At 39.6% G+C, this 25,132-nt stretch overlaps 1 protein-coding gene across 2 annotated transcripts in view; it reads left to right on the plus strand.

Annotated features, from left to right (window-relative positions):
• L3MBTL3 (L3MBTL histone methyl-lysine binding protein 3) overlaps positions 1-23,221 on the plus strand; it is a 111,564-nt gene extending 88,343 nt beyond the window's left edge. For both annotated transcript variants that reach the window (XM_002923340.4, XM_002923341.4), the window contains 4 exons: positions 8,250-8,329; positions 18,811-18,980; positions 19,199-19,261; positions 21,430-23,221. In XM_002923340.4, coding sequence (XP_002923386.2) covers positions 8,250-8,329; positions 18,811-18,980; positions 19,199-19,261; positions 21,430-21,573 — 457 coding nt within the window. In that variant the 3' untranslated portion in view covers positions 21,574-23,221. The remainder of the gene's footprint in view (positions 1-8,249; positions 8,330-18,810; positions 18,981-19,198; positions 19,262-21,429) is intronic.
• Positions 23,222-25,132: the final 1,911 nt, after the last annotated feature.

The following is a 25,132-nucleotide window of genomic DNA, read 5'->3' on the forward strand; positions in this document are numbered from 1 at the left end:
TCAGTCTGCCTAGAGCCTCCACACCTGCCGTCTCCTAGCTGCTCTCTCATTTTGCAGGCTTCAAGTTCACTGTCATTTCCTCGGGGAAGCTTTATCTGATCTGCTAGAGTATAGTTCAGGTTCCTCATCACATGGCTTCACAGCGCACATCCCCAGTGCTGCTGATGGTTTCGTGTGTGTACTTCGGAGTCTGTGTACTTTGCTTGACAGTAAGCTCCGTAAGGGCTGGGGCCACATCTTCTCTCGTTCTCTGAGATACCCCAGCCCTGAGCATGCTACCTGGCATCCAGTAAGGATGCAAGGTGACCTTGAAGCGTCCACCAGCCTTCAAAGGGGACAGATCAGTTATATAATCTAAGAGGCAAGAGCTGTATAAACTTTTTGTACTGGTAAAACACCTACATTCTCAACGTTGTAAGATCTCCACACTGGATGTCTATTAAATGATCAGATGAATCCCCCAAATACATACTGGCACTCTTTTATAAATTTGGCATTTTTCCAAAAATGTTGTTGCTTTCATTCCTGCCCCACACAGAAAATGATACTGCAGAAATGACAACATTTTTATGGCACAAAGTGAGTGAGTGGGACCGCCTCTTCTGACCAGGTGTGGGCACATGTACCCAGGGATTCAGGGTATCCTAGCTGGTAAGCTCGGCCCCACATTAAGGTGGCTTCCCCTTGAGTCATTTTGTAGGTATGTTCAGTATTTAGATCTGTTTTCCTATAGCAATATGTCAAACGAATGGTTGGGTTATGAGTGAATTCCCAGTGTGTATTTACATAGAAATGTGAGTCTGCAATCCTTTTCCAGTTAGCCATTGATTCATCAGACATGTAAGGAGGGTCTGCGTTGTGTTGTCACTGCCTAGGGTTTTCAGTGAGATGTTTTCCTCACTTGGGGGGGCAGCAGCTCATCTCTGCCCTCCCCCCACTCCTAGCCGCAAGATGTGTGAGGCAGGGGCTCTCCCAGTGCATGGTGGACATTTTCTGGGGACTGGTAACCTTAAGTCTCTGCATGTCTGCAGCTCTCTGTAACTGAATAAAACCTGGGTTGCAGACTTTGTTTTGCATCAGAATCATCAGATGTTTGTTAAAATGCAGCCTTCAAAGTACCGGCTCCAGAGATACTGGTGGGGAGGTGCATCCCAGCTCATTTTTAACAAGCCCCCCCGGGAGATGGACACAAGTGACCTATCTACTAGGCTTTGAGAGTTATTATTCAATATAAAGACCCTTCTCTGGAGTAATAATTCACAGCGTGTGACCAGTTGGAGAACATCGGGATCTATCCCACATAGGCTCCTTCTTGTGAAATCTATCCTACAGCTGCTTGTAATTGTGTTTCTAAATTAGGTGCTATCTCTATTAAAAACCATGGAATGCTTTAAGCTCCCATGTTGTTTAAGGCTGCTTAGACATAACCACAGAAACACAGTAAAGCATGTTTTAAATATCTGCTAAATGCTTGTGTTACCTTGCAAGGCAAATGTCCATTGCTAATTTAAATGCAATGAAAAATTTTAGTCTGTTCAGATCATTATAGGCCATTAAAATGGCTTCTCAAGTTGTAGGACCAGTGTTTCTACTCAGAATTACAGAGAGCCGTTGTAGGAATTGCGACTATTAATCTGATTTATATTTCTAGGCTGAATCCGATTTGCCAGTCACACCAGGAGCTAGTCTGTACACTTGAGGAAGGCTCTATTAAACAGATGGGAAAACAGGCTCACATAAATATGAAACTATAAGCATATAAAAATCTCTTTACTTTGCAGAACTGCAAGATCAAATAGCATAACGTTAACCAAAAGTTCTAGAAGATTGCAAATGCTAATTAAGTATCTTTAAGAACTTTGTTGGGATTTTTGAGACTTTCGTCCTTTCGATGACTCGGCATTACCTGCCCATGTAAAGCCAGTTTCCCCCTTTGTTTTTTTTTTTTTTTCTGATTTTATTTATTTATTTGACAGAGAGACAGCTGGCGAGAAAGGGAACACAAGCAGGGGGAGTGGGAGAGGAAGAAGCAGGCTCCCAGTGGAGGAGCCTGATGTGGGGCTCGATCCCATAACGCCAGGATCACGCCCTGAGCCGAAGGCAGACGCTTAAGGACTGAGCCACCCAGGCGCCCCCAGTTTCCCCTTTCTGTCCACGGGCTGCCAGATACGGATCAGGAGCTGTGGAAGTTTAAAAATATTCCAGCTCTTGGGAATCGGAGTCAAATCTCTGCGGCTTGTGTGCGCCAGAGAGAAGCTCAGCTTTAGTTAAAACACTCACAGTTCTTTCGCCAACCACTCTGACACCAAGGCAGCGAAAGTGTAAGGAAGAGGTGACTGTAATTGTTGCATGCCTGTGACGTTGTCGGGACAATATTGTAACAGGGTCGTATCTATTCCCTCGGATAGCACTAATTCCTGACTCAGATGACTCTCTTATATCTAGTGGAAAAGCAGTGACATCTGTTTACTTTTCTTTGACAACATGAAAGTAATGCAGTCTTCTCTTCTTTATTCCCCAGTGCTCACCTCGCTGGTTAGGGCTTTACATTTTATAATAGGATGGATCAATTGATTGCTGAATTAGTTTTTCTGGAGGGTTTTTCCTGGGCATTTGATAATATCCACTGTTTTGACCCATTATATTACTTTTCTTCATTAACATATGTTCCTTATGCTAAATGATAATTTAATAGGCTTATTAATCAAAATGTATTTTTAGCCATTCGATAAATAGCAAACCATGTTTACCTCTCTTAGGCCATGTTTATGAAAACACTATTAAAACCACTGCTGGGGCGCCTGGGTGGCTCAGTCAGTTAAGCATCCGACTCTTGATTTCAGCTCAGGTCATCATGTCCGGATGGAGATCTCAGGGTCCTGAGATTGTGCCCCATGTGGGGCTCCGTACTCAGCGGGGAGTCTGCCTCTCTCCCTCCCTTGGCCTCTGCCCCCACAAGCATGCACTTGCTCTTGCTCCGAGTGCTGAGTGCTCTCTCTCTCCTCCTCTCTCCTCCTCTCCCCTCCTCTCTCTATAAAATAAATCAATAAATCTTTAAAGACTATTCATATGTTAACCATAGACCTACAAGTTTTAATCCCACTGGTTTTATTTGCCATCTTTCTGAGTCCTTCTGAAGATGGTGACCTCCTTGTACTGAGGCTGTGTGAGTACCCTCTCCTCTCCATTTGTAGGAGGCATTTGGAGACAGTTCAAGTACTCTTTTATAATTCCTCTAAAGTATAAACCCTGAAATTCTCTTTCTCGGATTTTTTCCTGTGAGTGACCTCAGCCCAGAAATTTAGAAAGAAAAAAAAAATTGCTGGGAGCGTGCAAAAAAGACCTCCTTTTTCCTGTTCAAAACAGTAATCCCTACATTTTTTTAGGGCCCCTCGCCACATTCATTGTGTCGCCTCTTGTTACCAAGGAATACAGGTACTTTCCAGCTCTAACAAAACCCCTGTGAGACTAGAGTAAGCTCTGCTGGAGAGAGAAGGTGGGGTTATTTCAAGCTAGGAACCAAACCAAACTCATGCTGCATTTCGAGAGATGGCTGAAATCGCTGAATTGAGGCAAAATAATTTTCACTTTTTTTTTTTTCAATATTGTTTTTAACGTACTGGGGACTGATGAAGCATAATTGGCTAGGGATTGTTTTTGAATGAAAAACAAACCTGAAGAAATACAGCTATTTGCATTCAAGTGCATCCTGTTACTATGTATTTACCCTTCTGATGTTTGGTTTGCTAATTATTACTACAAAGCGTATTTAGCATAAGATAGTAAGACATCTAAAGCATGAGCCTAATTACAGAGAAAAAGCGGATGCTGACTCATAAAGACTACATTTTTGCACTTGAGTGGATTCCACTGTCTTAATTAAAAGCCTGCAGAGTATTCTTGAGTAAGGTTTTAGCTATGATTACATTTCAACTCAAGCTAAAGAAATGTTGAAATAAATTGGTTCTTGAAAATTCTAAAATCTCAAGAGAAATCGCTGTATTCCAGGTACTTTTCTAAGTGTTTTTACCTCCATCAGCCCACGTAATCTTCACAGTTTGTGGGGTAGGAGCTATTGTTATAGCCCCTTCCCAAAATGTAGAACGTCTCTTGGTTACAGGTTACACAACTAGTCAAATGCAGACCCCGAGGACAGCCCAGGCCGTCTGGCTGCAGTCTGGCTCGTAACTTTTACTCTAAAAGCTGTTTTAAAACTTGAAGAAAACAGGTGACAGTGGATGATTTTATCCCCAAATAGAAGGAATTCTTAAATAGTAGAGGCTGCCATTTGTCATACTCCTGCTTCTCCGTCTGGCTGTGTGCAGCATTTTCTCTTCGTTGTTTTATTGAGTCCTCGAAATGCCTGTGAGGAAAAGGATTTATTATCCTCGTTCTCCAGATGATGCAGCTGGGAAGTAGGGAGGTGAAGCAACTTGCTGAAGATCACGTAGAACTAAGTGGCAGGCCTGATATTGGAGCGAGGTCTGTTCACTTCCGGAGGCCATGCATGCAAGCGCTCCACGTTCTGATTCAGGCCCCCTGCCCGATCAGCTAGTACCTCCTTCCCAAATGAAATTGTTGGTAATGGAAAGTGTTGATCAAGAGGAGAAAATAGAGGGGTTTTTATGTAGAGCAAAATTGTACTATTAAAATACAGCATCAAAATAGGTTTGGTTGTCTTTTTTTAAAGCGACTCTGTCAAGAAGCCTATCTGGTACTGCGTTCCAGAGTGTATTGTTAAGTTATCACAGAGTTGGGGCATTTGGATATAAATGTGTTTTGTCTATAATTGGAAGACCTGTGCAGCTAGAATAACTTTGCGCTCAGGAACTTGAAATCCTAGATTAAAGATTTCATTTTTGCCCAGAGAAAGAGACCCATCACGGCACCTCTTGAGTCAGAATTAGCAATGAAAGTCCTCACCATGTAGGAGAGAGAAATACTGGTTGCCCAGTTGAGAAACCAATTTCTTTTTAAAGACTTTATTTAACTGAGAGGGAGAGAGAGCACAAGCAGGGGAGAGGGAGAAGCAGGATCCCTGCTGAGCAAGGAGCCCGATGCAGGACTCGATTCCAGGACGCCAGGATCATGACCTGAGCTGAAGGCAGACGCTTAACTGACTGAGCCACCCAGGTGCCCCAAGAAACCAATTTTCATTTTAAATAAAATACGAAACAGATAAGAATGAGTCAGACGCTTCATGCCTAACCTTGTCACTAGAAGACAGGTGTACTGTATTCTGGAGAAATGCAAGGGTAAAAACCAAGTAATAACTGAATCTGATTATGGATTTTGGAGTCAGTAGGCCTGGTGCTTTACTTGTCCTACAGATTTGGCATTAACCTCTTTAAGTTTCGGTGGCTATAAGAGTAGAACCTTCTTCCAGCAATTGTTATGAAATAGTGGACATACAAAGATCTCAGCCAGCCTTTGGTGCGTGGTGTTGTTTCTGATTTGGTGCATATTATGAACTGCTCCCACACTTCTGGATGTGCTTAATTAGGATTCTGCTCACTTTGGTGGTCTGTTGATCCAACCATTTTATAATGCTTGTTCTAATACTGTTCAGATGACCCCATTGCCCCATCCCTCCAACTTTCTAGCTAAATGAAATATCATTTAGAGACCCCCCAGGGGCTTAGTCACTTTTAATTTTAAGGAATTAACGGAATCAGTATATTAGTTGGAAATAAAACATTCAGTAAACATTTCTTCTAGAGTCCTTTATTTGAACTGTGTTTGGTAAAGATAAATATTCATGTTTATATATTCCCAACTTTATATGGGTTCGGTGTAATGAAATATCATGAGTTACAATAGGGAAAATGGAAACTGAACATGCTTCTATAATGAAGCTATATAAATAATATAAGAACAGATTTTTGCTTCTCTGGGGATGGATGGCAGCAGATTCAGGCCTGAAGAAACTTTGGGTCAGAGGTCTTATTTTCTTTTTCTATCTCCATTCTTTCCCAGAAAATGGTCCTTTTCTTACATTTCATAAAATAAATCATTGGCATTGTATTTGGGCATAAGAATACAATACAACTTTGCTTATACTTAAGTCTTATACCTTTATTTGAATAAAACTTACTTTTTTATTTTATTTTTTTAAAGATTTTATTTATTTGACAGAGAGAGAGAGCACAAGCCGGGGAAGCAGCAGGCAGAGGGAGAGGGAGAAGCAGTCTCCCCTGCAGAGCAGGGAGCGGGATGTGGGGCTCAATCCCAGGACTCTGGGATCATGACCTGCACCGAAGGCAGATGCTTAACAACTGAGCCACCCAGGTGCCCCAATAAAACTTACCTTAAAGGAATGCTGTGCTTTATTAAAACCACAAAAATGTAAAACTTATCAGTGGACAATCCTGATCACAAAAACTGAAATATTTGAAAAATTCTGAGACTTAATTCTAGCCTTTGATCTCAGTTTGTCCGGTTTTTTTTTTTTTTTCCTTTTAACCATTCATTAAAGCTTTTAGGAAATCTATGATAACTAATTGGGAATTTATTTTTTTGATTCTGAAAAATGCCAGTTTTAAGTTATATCTGTAATTTGTGATTTTTTTCCTAGTAAATACTAAGATAGTCATCCACAAAGAGCTTTTTTCAGTGGTCAGAATACTTATTGGGATAAATTTGTGGACTCAAAAAGTAATATTTCTAATTTAATATTAAACAAGTTCAGAAGATCCCAGAAGCTGATTTTAGCATAGAAAGCTGATTTTAGCATGTTGTAATTACCAAGTACAGCTTTACCACAGTTTTTACAGAGAAGACAGTTTTCAATTAATGTCTTTTCAGTTAATATCCCTCTAATTATCAGCGATTTTTTTTTCCCTATACTTCCATCTCTCCACGTTTTATGGAGTAAGAGCCTCCATAGTCATTTAATTGATTACTCTTGGAAGAAGACGTGTTTTTGTTTTGTATTAACAATGATTCGTCCCCGTTCTCAAATAAGCAAGTTTTCTTCAGCATTTGTGATAAGTTGTTTTTAGTTTGAACTTCCTAGCCAGGGAACACAGATCTCAATAAAATTGCACATGTGTCCATGGAAGTGATATTTCTAAGGAGTAGTGAACATGTATTTATGGCATACTTACTGTGTTTGCTTTGTTGTGTTAAATGATCATCATTTAGATGGAGAATAAGCCAGTGCCTTTATAATTAAAACTATACAACTTCTTAATATTTTGTTGGGATATTTGGTTTCAAATGTGTTTGCTTTTTTCTTAAAACTTAACAGAAGTATGATCTGGATCTTTTAGAAACTCAGGATATATTTATAAAGATAACACATAAGACACAATAAGGCATCGTAAATACAGAGTGTTAGAAGCATTGAAGTGTATGAGCCAGGGATCATAGCCTCAATAGTCCCAGGAAATTGGGGAGTGGGATGTATTTCTGAACTCCGGGAATGGAAAAATTAGGTTGAAAATGTTAAATATTTGAAATTTAGCTTCAGAAAATACAATTAGTCTGTGCTTGGTTCCCTTTAACGCCATTTTTGTCCCTGACTTAAGGGTAAAGCACTGAATTAAGATCGTAATGATTCCATTCCATTTTAGAGCATTTCAGCATGCTTAGATTATCACTGGGTCATTCCTGGTCAAAAAGAGTTGGAATCAGTTCAGCCTACACATTTGACCTGATTAAGCCAGGAAAAGCTTCCTAGAATTGAGTTTGATTCTCCTGGGCCAATCTCAGGCTGAAGCCCAAATCCCAGAGCTGAGTGTAGTATATATGCTACTTGATTAAATGGTCTGGACTTCCAAAATATTTTCTTTCCTTCAATTGTAGTTTTACTGTACAGTGCCAAGTAAAATTCTTCATGAATACATGTCCCAATTTGAAATTGAGTTACTCCGTAGCTGCATTTGCCAGAATAGTTCACCTTAATACTATTCTCAGCTTTAAAAATCTCCTTTCTGAACTGTAAATGAAAATTGTTAACGAAGAAAATGGATGTTTATAGATGTTATTAGTAGGAGTTGCTTCTTAGTAGAACTAAAAATCCTAACATTTTAGTGGTACCATGTGTTTTTATTTTGTTTTGTTTTCTGGTTTTTTAATGTTTCAAGTTTTTATTTAAATTATCGGTATTTAACATACAGTGTAATATTAGTTTCAGGAATAGAAGTCAGTGCTTTATCACTTCCCTATAACAGTTGCTGAGATGCAGTGTTGAACCATCCTTTAAAGTGCATCTGTTACAAAATACTGAAACACCCTGTCTTTCTCAGAGACCAGCATGCTGATTATGTTAAAGAGGACTTTGAAGAGAGAACAGAAAGTGAAATGAGGACGTCGCATGAAGCCAGAGGTAGCCATAATAATCCTATCTTATTGATGGATGTTACTATTAATACTCAACAATCAGAACTTGACTAGAATAGAGCAGCCACTTCTGTATTAAAGATAAACTTCATTTAGTTGGTTTATTCTGTTATCACAGGCTATAAAAGTTTATTGTTCAGGATAAATATGTAGTTGACCTTGAGCGACATGGGTTTGAACTGTGTGGGTCCGCTCATACACAAATTTTTTTTTCAATAAATACAGTCCTATACATATATTTTCTCTTCTTTATGATTTTCTTAATAGCATTTTCTTTTCTCTAGCTCACTTTATTATAAGAATACAGTATTTGATACATATACAAAGTAAGTGTTAATCAACTGGTTAGGTTATTGCTAAGGCTTCTGGTCAACAATAGGCTATTAGTAGTTACATTTGGGGGAAATCAAAAGTTATACAGATTTTCAAAAAAAAAAGTTCTATACAGATTTTCCACTGTACAGAGGTTGGTGCCCTTAGCCTCTCCATTATTCAAGGGTCAACTGTATGCAGTATGTAATTCATAATGGTATGGATTCATCTGTGACCTATATTTACAGTCTCTTTCACATATCTGTGCAATATTATATATAAAGTTTGGGCAACATTCTGTTTGGTTCTTGTGGTATATATTCTTTGGTATTATTGATGTCATTTGCTTCATATGTTTAAAACTCACCTCAGAAGTGTATTGAAATCCAAATGGAATTAATATGGCCTTAGTTTAATACCACAAAATGAAAAGAAAATCATTTGAACAAATGTTTTAGGTTGTACTGGAGAAAGTAATTTGTCTTCCGTCTTTGCTAAAAACACATCTCATAATGCTTAACTAAGTAATGAAGTCGTAATGACTGTTAGTCATTGTATAGATTGTATTTATAACTTACACATAATTATTATTTTTTATGAGAAAATGTTAGCCCGATTGTGATTTTAATGATTGTCCCTGGAAATGTTGCTTTTTCATGTGTATTTTTTGCTTTAGACTGTTAATATGAGATTTGAGAATGGCACCTAATGACTGTTTGCCTGCAGTGATCTGTTCCGTAAGGGCTGCTTTGATTTCCATATCTGATTTTTAGAAAGCACTAATTTGTGATTATTTTAAAGGTTACATTCTCTGCTGTCTTCAGCATGTTGTATTGTGTTTTATACAACACCACATACAGACCCTACAGATGGCCAGGATTTGAATCCCTGCTCTGCCACCTGCTCGCTGTGTGATTGTGGACATGTCACTGAGCACGTCCACGCTTCTGGTTCCTTATCTACCCAGAAGCGTAATGGTGGTAACTCCCTCCCAGGGTTGCCATGGTGATTAAGTGCCTCTGTGACTTGCTTCAAACAGTGCCTGGCACATAGTAAGTGCTATGCAAGCATTTGATTATTGTAAATGTTCCTGGCCATTTAGAAAGGAAGAAAAACATTTATTTTATGAGGGTTTTGTCATCAAGGTATATTGGGCTCTTAGACCAAGGTCTCGGTCTTTCTTTGTGAATGATGGTTAGGGTCACAGCCTTCATTCCTCGCAGTGCGGCTCTGGGCTTCAGTTTCCTCCTGCATAAGATGAATGTGGTAATAGTAGCCATGTCACTGGCTTAGCATGAGGACGAAATGCATCAGTGGCTGAAGTATTAGCTGGTGGTAGTAGTAGGTAGTAGTGTTGTGGAAGAAGTGTTTACTGCATGGAATTGTCTCATCCTTGAAAATTCAGATAGATGCGGAATAGACTCTTCTAGACTCTGAGCTTTTTGAGGGAGTAATACTTCGGTAAACTTTTCAGTCTCTTCCTAACTTGGTGATCGATTTAACTCTTTATTGGACTTGCTGAGCTGATTTTGATCATTTTTTTCTGGAAATGATCTGAAAAATTATCATTCTCTTAAGAGAGAATTTGGCTTGATTAACATATGATATGCATGGTGATCTCTCTTTGTCTTTTTAAACTTTGTATATTTTAGTCCTGTTTTTCTCAATTTGAATTGCCTGAGTTTTTCTTTTTTATTCTCTCCAGAAACATTACTAGGATTCATGTACAACTCTTAATTATTGTCCTCACCTACAGAACCTGTAGTTCAATGTGGAGATATTATTAACGGTCTTATTTTTTATTAGTGAGAGGAAGAGAGCCTCATAAAATAAGTTGCTTTGAGAATTTTTGCACATATATTCCTAAGTGAGATTTGACTATTAATATCTCACCCATTTGTAGCCTCTTAAAATGAATTTGATAACTTTCATTCATTATCAAAGTTTGGGAACATTTTATATAAAACTTTCATAGAACATTTTATCTGTAGGAAATCATGCTATGATTGCCAGCTGGTCTTTAAATCCAGGCAACTTCTTTCAGTTATAATTTTGGTTATCACTTGTGCTCTATTCTCTCTGTTGACTGGTAATACCTATTATTCTTGAGTTGGAGCCAAGGGGTTATATTTATATTCAAAATATTTAACAGTTGGTTTGGCATCCAACCTTGCACAAGACAGTTAAAATTAATACTGGTCTTAGTACTGGAGGAGAGTTTTGGATGCTCTCTGCTATACCAAGAGTTACCCTTAATTGCTCGATCTTAGAAGTCCAGTTAAGGGCCTGGCTGCCTTGGGTGGCGAAGGGAGCAGGATGGGGGAGGGGGACATTGTACCAACTAATCCGGAAGTATTTTAGGTTTTCTTTTGTTTTTTTAGGTTTTTTGTTTTGTTTTGTTTTTTGTTTTTTTTGTTGTTGTTGTTGGGTTTTTTTGAGAGAAAGAGCAAGCATGCCCTGGGGGTGGGGAGCAGAGGGAGAGGGAAAGCGAATCTCTAAGCAGTCTTTACACCCAGCACAGAGCCTAATGCGGGCTCGATCTCAGGATCCTGAGATCATGAGGATCCTGAGACCATGACCTGAGCCAAAATCAAGACTCGGATGCTTAACCAACTGAGCCACCCAAGTACCCCAGTATCGTAGTATTTTAACAACTTCTATGTATTTTCGATGTTCTAGGCATATTTCTCAAGTTGAAATATCTTATTTAGCTTCTTGATGTGTCAAGTCTACTACTTACTGCCTTTACCATGAATTTTAACAGCAGTGGTTTTTATTTGCCTTCAGTGTCCTCCATTGGCTCGTTCTCTTTCATAGCCTGTTGTTTTTGTTTTGTAGAAGTCCTGTCCCCTTGTACCTCACTAAAATCATGAAACTCTTCTGTCAATACATCAGTGCTCCTCTTCTGGTGTTTTGTAGAACTTTTTGTCAGAGGCCCCATGGTAATTGTTTTTCTATTTTAACATTTTCCAGTCCAGAGAATTTTTCCCAGGTCTTTTGTGAAGAACACTTACCCCTCAACGCTCCCATTTGGGTGCTGGAAGAATTTCTCTTGGCAAACCTGAGCCTGGAGGTCAGGTAGATATACTCCACTCTGGGTCCACATTCTTGAGCCTAGTAAATGTTCACCAGAGATCATTCCCAATTCTATCCCTCCCGTGGTAGAAGGAGCCCTTCCCAAATCTAGCTGGCGGGGGGGTGGTGCAAAGGGCAGGAGAGAGAGCCCTTTGAGATTTGTGTATTATTTAGGATAGAGGAGACTGAAAAGAAACCACCCCAAGTTTCTTTAAAATGCCAGTAGGATTTAAGACTCAGCAGGCCCATGAGAAGTATTTTGTTTGGAGTCATGGAGCAAATTGATATTAAAAAAAAAAAAAAAAAAAAAAAAAAAAAAACTTCCTCTTGCAAAACCCTCTCTGCCTCCCCCATTTCTTTAGTTAATTCAGGTTAATTCCATGAAATATGTGTAATTATGAGCCCCCCTTTTTTTATGATTCTCACCATGCAACTGAATTTGACCTTTGGGGGAGTTTAACTGAATATAATTTATCACCTTTTCTCCTTTCTTCTTCTTCCTTTAAAAAAAAAAAAAAATTCTATCTTTTTTACCTGAAAAAAAACAGGTCATTCCTGTCATCGTCAGAAAGCCCATTAATAAAGGATTCTATCAGCTGGCCTTCAAGTGTAAACTCTTGTATTCCTGGGAAAGGTTATAGGATTTTTTTCTCTCCGCAAGCCTTCTTTCTCATGGGTGGCTGATATGCAGAAAGAATGGAATTCTATTTTGTAATGTGCTAGATTCTCACTTGAAAAGTCAGGCTTGCTTTTTCCCTCCATAGTAATTGGCTGGGTTTTTGTTTTTTGTTTTTTGTTTTTTTTTTTGGTTTTTGGGTTTTTTTTTTTCTTTTTTTGTTTTTTGGTTTTTTTTGGTTGTTACCCGTGAAATGATCCTCAGGTATCTTTCAGCCTGAGTTGAGTATCATGGAGCTAATTTTATCTCCATTCCTTGATGCTGTGATCCATTTGTCTTACCCAATCACTCTTACTGGTCATCTTTTTTATAGTTAGTCACCAGCTAGTAATTCCGTTAAAAAATTTTTTTCTCTTTTGGTTGACAGATGTATTCCTTTTCTTCTGGCCTTGTTCTTTTCACATTAGGAGCATATTTTATAGACTCGTGGAATATTAGCCTGAAAGCATATTGACTCCTTTTCATTTTTGCTTTTTATATCCAGTACACTCTCAGTGATATGCCTTTCTTTCAAAATAGAAATAATTCCTCTCATCTGCTGAGTCTTTACTATGTGTCAGACAGTGGGATAAGCATTTTAAAGATAGCATGTGATCTTCCCAAGAATCTTGTTACCTTGATTGCACCAGGATTATAGAGCTAGTCAGTGGCAGAGCGGGAATTTGAATCCGTGTGTTTATCAGACTCTTAAACTCACACTCTTGACCGTGATCCTTTCCTCTGTATTAGGAGGCAAAAGATCCAGGGTCACTGTGTGATGCTGCCCCTCTCTCATAGTGTGGCTTGGGGCATGTCAGGCTTCTGTTTCCTCACTTAGGGATAGTCACCTTCTAGCACTTTTTTGAAACTAAAATGAAGCAAGGCAGTTGGAGGTTTTGGTCTTGCTTCTGCCTCTGGCTCAAGGGGCTAGGAATGAGTCAGGGAAGGGTCAGTGGTAACTTATGCTGTTGGCTTGTTGAGTTAGCATTTCCAGACTTGGAAATGGGAACCCCACTCAGAATGGAATCCGAGTCTGAAAGTAGCAGAGAGGGAGTACTTCTCCTCTTCTCTAGGACTTGCCCTGCTTGGTCAGCCTGCCATACAGTGGTTCCACTGGATCTTAATGAAATGGTCCTATAGGAAGCAGGGTCTCACGCTCTGTGGCGGTGAGGACCTCTCTTTCTACTAGGAGATTTCATGGTTGGTTTAGATGATGTTCCCTATACTAAACATTTATTGTCTTGATTCTGTGCGAAACATTGGAGGATATTTCTTTCAGGATAACTTTTATCAGAAACGACTTCTTTTTTTTTTTTTTTTTAAAGATTTTATTTATCTATTCGACAGAGAGAGAGACAGCCAGTGAGAGAGGGAACACAAGCAGGGGGAGTGGGAGAGGAAGAAGCAGGCTCACAGCGGAGAAGCCTGATGTGGGGCTCGAACCCGTAACGCCGGGATCACGCCCTGAGCCGAAGGCAGGCGCTTAACCGCTGTGCCACCCAGGCACCCCCAGAAACGACTTCTTACAAGGGTTAATCTTCCACTTCACTTTTTCCTACCTTAAGTCAAATCAGCAATTTTAATAGCTGTGCTCTCAACCAGGATTGACAGACACGGTGCGCAAATCTGTAGTTGCACGTTTCTGTGTTGGATAACTACATGATTATTTATTGCACTTCGTTTCAAGAAAATCTGCAAGAACATGCTGTAGTGACATACCTCCCACAGTTTCTGATACAGTGTCAGTGCTGAGTAATTGCTGAGTAAGTGATTTCCATACGGTAAATCATAATCATAAATAGGAAGCAGTTCTCTTTGTCCCATTCTCCAGGTATCAGCCTAAGAAAAATATTCCTCATTTGGTAATTGTCTAGCAGATGCAATAGCAATAAAACCACACATAGTTCCACCAAGTTATTTCTCTTAGCACTCTTGCCATCTAGCATTTTCTTGCTTCTGATATTAAGGAAGCCCAGAAATACACATTCCTGATAGTCATAAAACAGTAAAAACCAGTTAGACAATTTCGAGACAAAGTATAAAGTTTCCTAATCATATCTTACTTTTGCAAGCATTGGTAAGAACTAGGCTTGGAAATCTTCCCCGGACAGTTCTGTGCCCAATGGTACAGAATTAAGTAGCAGTGAAGAACTGTGAACGCACAAAACCAGAAGCCAAAGGGGGGAGGAGAGAAGGACTTTGGTTAATTTTCATTTCAGGGAACCTCAAAACACACAGAAAACTCCTATAAAAGTGTTATCTTTCATGCAGATAAATAGTTTGAGAGGAGGGCAGTAAGAAATATGACCCTAGTAAAATGATGGTGGCAGAAATGTCTTCCAGAACAAAGGCTTTGTTTTATGAAGTACATTGTGCACATTCAAATCTCCTCTTCCTCACTCTTGGCACTGAGCCAGCAACTTGAGCCAACGTCTTTGGGATTTATTTTAGTCTGATTACATGTTAAAAATAAAAACCTGGAGTCACATTTGTGTGCAAGGACTCACATGCACATTCATCCAACTGAAGTTGTTTTCTCTGTTTTTTTGGGTGGGGAGCATAGCTAACGCTATTATTTTCTGAAGAGATGGGGTGTTCTGTGGCTGGGAAACTCTACTTTTGCCCCATTCATCAGAAAACACCATTGCACCACAGGACATCAGTCAACATGAAAGAATCAGCAAAAACAAAGAGAGTCTGAAGTGAAAGATGTGAAGTTCGCATTAGTTTTAGAATGACGTATGCATCTAGGTCTGTTTATACCATCAGCTTGAAAGACATGCAGAAGCCACCAGAAATATGGGAGCTTTAGGGGGTTTCAGTCATTTCTTTAGAATGGCTCAGCTATTTTGCTAGAGAATAATGATGTGACAACATTAGAAATAAGCTAAGGCAGCTTTAGCAGGAAATAGACTGGAACTATGGTGAAGGAGGGAACAGTGGCAAGTGTTAATAGAATAGAAACAGTTGTGTCATACACGTACCACTTTGGAAAAGACTGACACTTAGGTGGCAGCAGTCAGAGGATAAGCCACAAAATAGGCTCTATGGTTTCACTCTCCTGTGGAACTGGAAATCTTACCATTTCCTACTAGCCTGCCTCATGAAGATTTTACAAATACTGTATTTCAAAGAATTGCTAAACTCTTGGTAGTGTCTGAAATTAAATGTTTTTAAGTTACCCTGTATTTGTGCCAAACAAAAATATCTTGAACTCTGTGGGAAATTTAAAAAGAATAAAAGAATAAAAACAAACTGGTACAGGCTTATGTATTTGGCTCCTAACATATTTGGTAAAACAGGATGAGGGCCTTAAAACTTATAACCAGTTATATGAGATTCATTGAACGAAGTGGGGCAAGAGGTGCCATGATGGATTTTTAAAAAATATTTGAAGAATTGACATGTTTCCTGTGGAACAGAGAGGTTTTCTGTATGAGCTCACTCAGGTGGAACCAGGACCCCAGGGCGTGTTAGCGCCAATAGGACAGATTTTTTTTTCCCCCTAATAGTTACTTCTCAGTTACTTGCTAATGTTCAGAGCGTTTCAAAATTCTAAGATTAGGCTAGTTTAAGAGAAAAGTTCTTCTATGGGCTATGAGAAACAAACTGAGGGCCTCAGAGGGGAGGGGGGCGGGGGATTGGGATAGACCGGTGATGGGTAGTAAGGAGGGCACGTATTGCATGGTGCACTGGGTGTTATACGCAACTAATGAAGCATCGAACTTTACATTGGAAACCGGGGAATGTACTGTATGGTGACTAACATAATATAATAAAAAATCATTAAAAAAAAAATTTTAAAAAAGAGAAAAGTTCTTAAAGGACCACAGTAGAATAATAGGAAATAAATTTTTAAGAAACTGTGCCGCTTGTAATAGCAACAGAAAACTTCAGATACAGAGGAATAACTTTAACGAAAGATATGCCAGACCTCTACATGAAAATGACAAAAGATCAAAGAGAAATAGTAAAGAAGTCCCAGCGATATGCCTTGTTCTTGGATTGGGGGACTGGATATTGTGAAGTTGTCATTTCTCAGAAACAAATTGGTCAAATCAGCAGTAATCTCCATCTAAATCCTAGCATTTTTTTACAAGCCGATTCCAAATTTTATATGGAAATGCAAAGAGATAAGGATAGCCAAGGCAATCTTGAAGAACTAGATCACAGACATCAGGACACTTATAAAGTGATGGTAATTAAAACCTTGTAGGTTGGTGTAGAGAGACCAATGGAACAGAATAGAGAATCTGGAAACACACATTTACATTTATGTTAACGCTGGCACTGCATGCATACAGTGGGGAAAGGGTGGTCTTTTCAATAAATCATGTTTGGGGAATTAGAAATCCATGCGGGAAGAAACATTAGGAATCTCAAGCCTGGTCTCACCCCATACAAAAATAAAGTTCAGATAGATTGTGAAGTAAATATAAAGTACTTAGCAGAAAACAGAGGAGACTAACTTTAGGACCTTGAAGTTAAGCAAGGATTTCTTCAATAGACATACATGACTGTATTAAGAGAGTAAAAAGGAAGACAAGAGTGGGAGATGTTAATAAGACGTATTTCCAACAAAGGATTCCTATCCAGAGTATATATAGATAACTTCTACAAATCAGTAAGAAAAAGGCAAGATGACCCAATGCGAAAAATGAGCATTAAACCTAAGTATTTCACAAAGAGGTTCTCCATTTGGCCAATAACTTGGGAAGAGATTGTCAACCTCACTAGTCATCAGACAAATGCAATTATAACCCCCATGTGATCCCACGGCAAATTCACCAAAATGATTAAAACGAAAAAGGCAGACAATACCACATGTTATTGAGGAGATAAAGGATTTGTAACAGTCTGACACTTCAGTGGATGCATATCATGCAACTCTTGGAAAACTGGCAGAATTCGCTAAAGTTGAATGTACACAAACACTGTAACCTCCAAGTTTCCCTGTTCAGTATAACAACAGAAACGCATGCGTATGTTCAAGAAAAGACATGTACAAGAATGCTCATAGCAGCACTGTTGGTAATAGCCAGAAATTAAAAATAACTCCACTGCCCATTAATTCCAAATTAATTGTGGAGTATTTATAACAATGACAAACCACACAGCAAAGAGCAGGTGAGCGAAACCACATACGGCAGCAGTGTGGGTGAGTCTCACAGACGTGCTGTTGGGAGAAAGAAGCCGAACACCAAGGTTTTCATCTAAATTTCATTCAGAAGCAGGGTGAAGAAGCTATGGTGTTGGAAATTGGGAAGGGGGTTACCCTTGCTGGCTGGGTGTGATGACAAGGGGACACAAGGCTCTCGGTGTGCTGCCATATTGTTTCTTGATCCTGGTGTTGGGTACATGGGTGTGTTCACTTTGTGAAAATTCTTTGAGCTGTACTCTTAGGATTTGTCTACGTTTCTATAAATCTTACTCTTCAAAGAAAAAAACCTTAAAATATTCTTAGAGATACAAAATAGTTTAAAATTTTCTCAGAGATACAAAAGCCTAAACTAGGTGACCATTTGGCAAAGATATGTGGTAGAATTGAAGTATCATTGTAACTGTGACCTGGTGTAGGGGTGGAGGAGAGTAAATGTTAGGGGAGGTGCCTTTCTTCGGATGGGCTTTGAGTAAATAGTTTCCAGAGAAGATTTATGTTCTAAAGGATCTTAAGGAGATAATTATTGACAAACTTTAGGAGTCCCAGTGACATAAAATCATTTGCTAAAAAATGGTGATTTTAGGAGAGCAGCTGTAAATAGGTTTGGATTCAGAAAATCTGGCAGATAAATGGAATATTCTGTACCTTTAATTTCGATCTCCACTAATATAAGAGTGATCAAAGCATTTGCCTTTCTGCAGTTTTATTTTTATTGCAATAATTTCATATCCCTGTCAAAAAAAATGAAGTTGGCTATTTCAAAAGTCAGTGTGATTGGTAAACAGAAATTGAAAGAAGAATGCAGAGCTGAGATAAAAGGAAAGGGGTGTAATAACACAGGGTAACCACAGTGGCTGGACCTGAGCACACGACTTGGCCATTACCTTTAGGACATCCACAGCTGAAAGGGAAACAAAACTCTTCCTTGAGGTGAGAGTCATTTTCCCTTCCAGTAAAGCTCGGAGGCAAGTGTCTTCCATGAAACATTAAAGAGGCAGCGTTGCTAACATGACACATCTTCCATAGTGGCTAATGCAGTCAACATGTGAGTGGAATTTACACGTTGTTTCTTACAGTGACCTTCAGTAATGAAAAAGGAAAGTGTAATTATTCAGTGAATAGAACGTTGAAAGGAAGCAATGCTTTACCTAAGCGCCGCCCCCCCCCCACCATTATTTGGGGGAGACACATGGCATTTGGGGATTTTTTTTTTCTTTTTGCTGCTTTTCCAGAGTGTGATTTCCCATTTGTTTCAACCAACCAGGTGCCCGGGAAGAACCTAGCGTACAGCAGGGGCAGCGTCGATCGGCTGTCTTTCTGTCCTTTAAGTCTCCTATTCCATGTCTGCCCTTGCGCTGGGAGCAGCAGAGCAAGCTTCTGCCCACCGTAGCCGGAATCCCTGCCAGTAAAGTTTCCAAATGGAGCACAGATGAGGTATAATTTATTTCCTTTGTCTGCCAGGGACCAGATAAAGCAACACTTTCTTCAGGGGTGGATACAATGAATGCATGTGGGCTTCAGTCTTTTTTTCTGAAAGAGAAGAAATTGTTCTCAGAAAAACAACTAAAACATATTGGCTAAATATTTTAAACCTGTCGCACTTCGATTCTGACTTCTTTTTTAAACCTGACTTTTTTTCTTATTTTTGACAGGTGTCCGAATTCATACAGAGCTTACCTGGGTGCGAAGAACACGGAAAGGTATTTAAAGATGAAGTAAGTATTCCACTAAATTGCAGTATGTTACTTAATGGGATCAAAGCACTGAAATGCAGTGAATGGTGAAATATTTTGAATCGGCCAAAGAGGGAAGAGATGGATTGTGTTGAAACTGACAGACTGGTATGCAGTTGTCTAAAGAGCAGTAATAGTCATTTGTATAAAAATGTCTTTGTGTAAGATTAGATGCAGCAGAAATGTTTGTACCATTTTATGATACTCCACAGCAGTAGCACGAGACTCATTATTTTAAAAGGGGGTGCGGGTGGTGCCAGGGTGGCTCAGTCGATTGAGTACCCAACTCTTGCTCTCAGCTCAGGTCTTGATCTGGGGGTCATGGGTTCAGGCCCAGCATGGAGCCTATTTAAACACACACACACACACACACACACACACACACACGGAGAAAACTTAATAGCATGCATTTACGTAGTTTATAACCCAGAGAGAAATAAGCAACATTTTATTTTTAATAATGTGAAATGAGTTCCCTTTATTTTATTTTCGGGCATCCTTTTAACAACACCAAGATTAAATTCATTTAATGTTATAATAAATATTCCCATTACTGCTAAATAACCCTTTAGATCTTATACCTATCTCAGTAATGTTTATAATAACTGATATCCATTACAGTCTGCAGTTGGGACATTATTATATTAGTTGTTTTCATCTGCACGCCCAAAACTTCAATATAAGAGATGATTAATAATGTTATGACCTATAAAAAGCATGAGAACAAAGAAGAAATTGGCTTTAACTACACAGAAGTAATGCAATTAGAGTACAGAGGGAGACTTTCTCACTAGAGACCTTTAAGAATAAGCCTCTTGCCTGTCAGCTCCCCCAGGCAGGGCAGTCAATTATCAGTCTCAATCTTGGCTATCGGAAGGTAGAAAGAAGACCAAGTGATCTCAGAAGGCTTTCTCCACATCTGCTGTCTACAGTTATAAGTCTATATGCGTTGTTTGCCTCTGTGTTTAGCCTCTGTGAATAGCACCCTTTCAATCAGGAGCCTTGCAGGCGTATCAGGACAGCTAAGAATCCAAGCACTGGATCAGCGCAGTTACACTAAGAGGTATCGTTACGCATTAGATGGATGTCCATTAAAACAGACAGGCATCTGATTTTCAACATCCTTTTTTTTCTGATTTATGTTCTGATTGCAAGAATGTTGTTTCTTCTTTTTAGTTGATCTTTAATTGACAGTTATTCAGATCTTGAGTTTCTTTCCTTAACTCCTAAATTCTAAGTGTCTTTGTGGACCGCTGTCTGTTAATTTTCAGTCGCTGAATAGATTTAGACACCTGCAGGGAGCTGTTGTTCGTTCTTTGAAAAAACAGTCATGTAGTTATTACTTGTGAAAATGATAAAACATTTTTTAAAGTAAATTTATAGTCCATCCATTTTGTAAATCCTGTTTTTGGTTCTGTTGCTATCTCGACAGTCCATGTGGATTTGCTCTGTTACTTAGTTTAAGATTCAAGTTCAGATCAGAAGAGACCCAGAGAGTGGAAGGGTGTCGCTCACGGCTACCCGCATAGTGGGGGAACCGGCGCAGTCGGCAGTTCAAACCACGTTCGCCGCCCCCCCGTCATGTTTCCGTCTAAGCTGTTGACTGCCCCTGTTAGTAACTACTCCTTTCCTGAATACGAAGAGTAACTGTAGCCACTCTAAAAATGAATGTTATTTATCACTGTTTTTTTTCTTCATTGAGGAAAGCTAATTAAAAAAAAAAAAAAAGTGTGCAGATGACGCATTTGCCTGAATTCCTTTGTTTATATCCACAAACAGCTGTGTGCTTATTCTCATCTCTCATTTGAAAATCTACCATAATGGGAACTGGATCTAAGGCACCCAGAGTTTTCCAAATTCTTCTTGACTCATTGCCTAAGTCACAGTCATCACAGGGAGATACAGGCATCTTCCATTTTCCTGCAGGCCGATTTTCAAATGACTGAGTTTTTACTTTGCTTCCAGTTCACATTTGGTTACTGTCGATAAGGAAGGTTCATTAATCAGGAAATGTTCCCACACATAAGCTCCTGTCTGTGCCACTCTCGTGGTGCTGGGCAGGAGACAGCTGGTAACTCAGCTTCGGCTCTTTGCCACACCCGCACATCCAATCGATTCATAATCTTCTTTGTCTTTTCTTCCCATTTTAGCAAATTGATGGAGAAGCCTTTCTGCTTATGACCCAAACAGACATTGTTAAAATTATGAGCATTAAGTTGGGCCCTGCTCTCAAAATTTTCAATTCTATCCTGATGTTCAAAGCTGCAGAGAAGAACTCTCACAATGAACTTTGAAGATGGTGAATTTTGAATACCATCAGCTTTCTGCTTTAAAGCTCATGTTTTATTCAAAGCACAAGGACAGTTACAACTCCTACGCGAGAAGTCTCCAAAACTCAAAAGAGCAATGCTATCAGATTATTTATATTCCTCAAGAGACAATATATACGAATCCTTATGAAAGTCCTTCGGCTTTTAACCAAGTACTGTCTAACAGCGGTCATCCTTTGGTTCTGTTCACTGAGCTAAAATTATCTTTGTACATCTTTTTGAGGCCGGGGGTGGGGGGGGGAGGGGACTTCATTAATTATTTATGGTAAAAAGGGGGGGTCAGAGTAAGAACTTCTGGCATTTTGTAAACATTGTTGAATTCTCTTTCATGCACACTGTTTCTTTTTCAGTATTTTCAGAAACCTTTTTATATAATCCAACTTCAACTGAAACCAAATTAGTCAAAACCTGGCTGAGGTTCGCCAGTGGGACTGTTACCTGTATTGTTCATTCTGTGCCATATTTTGAATTGCAACATTATGCTACGTATAACTTTGCAAGTCATGATATTGCCTAACTGCTTGTCATAATTTGTTGGGGCTGAACGGTGGTAAAATTACTTTTCTTTAAATCAGTGTTTTTACTTTTGCACGCATTATGAAATGTTAAACAAATTACTTTTCACCAGCATCTTTACTATAATTACCAAAAACGTGTATATAAATAATGGAATTGAAAAATAAAATATATAAATAAATTAGGTGATGTATTTGAATGGCATCAGTCTTACACTTGTGGTGCCCTATGTATTTACAAGAGTCCAGTGGTATCAAAGGAATATGCAGTTATATGGGGGGGGGGATGTTTGTAAGGATCTTGAACTATTTATGAGATGATCTTGAGTTTCTCTCTTATTGCCAATGAAGTAACTGAAGGGGTCGTTCTGTCGATGGAAACACTAATCCGTAAAGAGCTGTGTTCCAGATCTTCTTCCTCCAGACCCAAAGGTTTTCTTCGGGTTGGCTGAAGAGAGAGAGTATATGGATTTTACTGAAAAGGTAGGGTTTGAGGGAGCAGTAGCAGTCAACACAAAGATTCTAAATGCTCACAGATCCAGGGGGCAACTTCCCAAAGCAATTATTCAAGAACCTCTGTTTGGAAAGATTCCTTTCTCTGTAGAACAGTTCACCTAAGTTTTATAAATGTACAGATGCACTTTACATGAAAGCCCTTGATTACCTATAAACTGCTAGCAGTAATGTTTCTTTTCTGAGAATGCCTTTCCAACACGAAAGGTAAATGATTTTATCAGCCTTTGGATATAATGTCTACTTCTAGGATGGGCCATTTATTTGAGGGCTATTAGAAGAGTAGGGAGTAAGTTTGTAGCATGCTGCCTGAATTCTGGGGCAAGTTCCACCTCTCTCCTTAGTTGCCCTCCTTTTTTCTGGTGTAGGACTTCCTTTGATGGGAGTCTATTAGCAGTCCTTTGCATTTGTCGTCATTCAAAAGGACTGCGGCATCTGCAATGTCCCTTTCATTTCTTTGCATGAATCTGCTTAAATAAGTTTTTCTTTGTTGGATTTTTTTTTTATGTTCTGTTCAGAATTTGTACATTCAAGTTGCACTTGTTATATCTGACATGAATGAAATAAAATCTTAATTGAAGATACTTTTTTTTATATATGAATGCTTTTTTTAGAAAGCTTGTCAAACAGGCAAATGAGAGCAGGAACAATGTCAAAGATTTGGGTATTACCTCACTATGTAATGAAGCTGCAGGATTCAGAAATGTCAAACTGTGTCCCAGGTGATGAGAAGAACAACGATAAATAAGCAGGTAAGTAAATAAGTTAGAGACATTGTTAAAAAATTACAAACATTGTGTAAGCCAAATGGGACCTGTCTGCAGGTTGAAATATAACTACCGGCTGCCAGTTTGCAACTTCTAGATTCAATAGACTCAGACTCCAAAGAAAACAGAGTTATGTTAGTCAACAATAGGGGTATTTCCCAAGTGGCAGGGCCATGCTGGGCACTGGGGACAGATGCACCGTGGAAAGAGACGGTAAAGCTTAAGTGAATTTGCCCTCACGGTCTGCTCATGCCCGCCGTGTTCAGAGCCAAACCTCACTGCAGTGTTCCTGCAGCTCCGCCCCTCTCTCTTAACCCAGCCTATGGGCACAAAGAGAGGCTTTCACTGACCTTCAGCCACAGACACTGTGTACTTCCTGAGGAAAGGAATCTTTAAGAATTTGGTAAATTCATTTGGGAGAGGAAGACTAAGATTGGGGAACTAAAAAAATGGGGGTAGGGAGCACTAGGGAAATAGAGGAAAGTTTGTAAGGAACGAAAGGCACATTCTAGTGAAAGGGAAGAAATGGAAACAATGAAATTAGGGACTAGTAGAGGTGAAATCGACATGTACTGAATTGGTACCCTGCCTGTCCATTCTCACCAAAGCAATTAATGAACAGAACAGTCATTGTAGACATGGGCAGCTGATGGACGTTTCATTTTCTAGTCTCTTCAGTCTCTAAACCAATTTGTTCTGTCAAAACTGATAGGTTATGTTGATACTGTGATGGTGATTATCAAGGAGCACCTCAAAACTATTGTCATGTGTCCTTAGAAAATACTGGAAAAGAATGCACTGAGTCTTGTCAGACCTAAGAACTACTTAGGTACCATCTTTAGGAACAGGCCACATGGAATTACAACATGGAACTCTGAGCTGGGTAGATGAGGAACCAGGACCCGGACTTCTGAGACAGGCAGGAGAGCAAGTCGAGGAAGGGGCCAACCCAAGAACTAGAAACTGGTGCCCAAAAGACTCTGGGAAGGAAAAACGAGGTCCATGTTACAGACAAAACAAACCCGAGCAGTAGCTAGGGCACACGCCAACACCTGACATCAAAGCCAGGAAAAAGTAGAAGCAGTGTGAGGAGACCAGAATGGGGCCATCACTGTCAAGGGACAGAAGTGGTGGAGACTGCATCGGTCACAGCTGATCGGAACCCGTGCCAGCGAGACCAGCCAGCGGTGAGGAGACCGCAGGAATGGAGCAGCCTTTTTGTTCTTGACAAATGTGGTTGAAGGAGGGACCCTGGGTGGCTCAGTTGGTTAAACATCTGCTTTCGGCTCAGGTCATGATCCCAGGGTCCTGGGATCAAGTCCTATATCAGGCTTCTTGCTCAGCAGGGAGCCTGTTTCTCCCTCTGCCCGCAGCTCCCCCTGCTTGTGCACTTGCTCTCTCTGTCAAATAAGTAAATAAAATCTTAAAAAAAAAAAAAAATGTGGTTGAAGGAAACCAAAATGCCTGGGACCAGGCAGGTCAGCTCGGGGAAAGAGAATTGGGGAGTATGTGCATCTTCCTAAAATGTTCAAGATTAAAATGTTTCCAAGCCATATTCAGACCAAAGAGGCAGCCCACAGGCTGCAAATGTACAGTTCCTGGGCATTAAGTCTTCAGACAGTGGGCATATTGGGCAAAGTGCAAGGTGTCATACCTTAATCAAAGGATCTGAGTGTATCTGAAGTGTAGGGTCTTTCAAAAACTAAAGCACCCTTGAAAGTGTAGCAT

Source organism: Ailuropoda melanoleuca, chromosome 10 (assembly GCF_002007445.2).
Source record: "Ailuropoda melanoleuca isolate Jingjing chromosome 10, ASM200744v2, whole genome shotgun sequence".
NCBI lineage: Eukaryota > Metazoa > Chordata > Mammalia > Carnivora > Ursidae > Ailuropoda > Ailuropoda melanoleuca.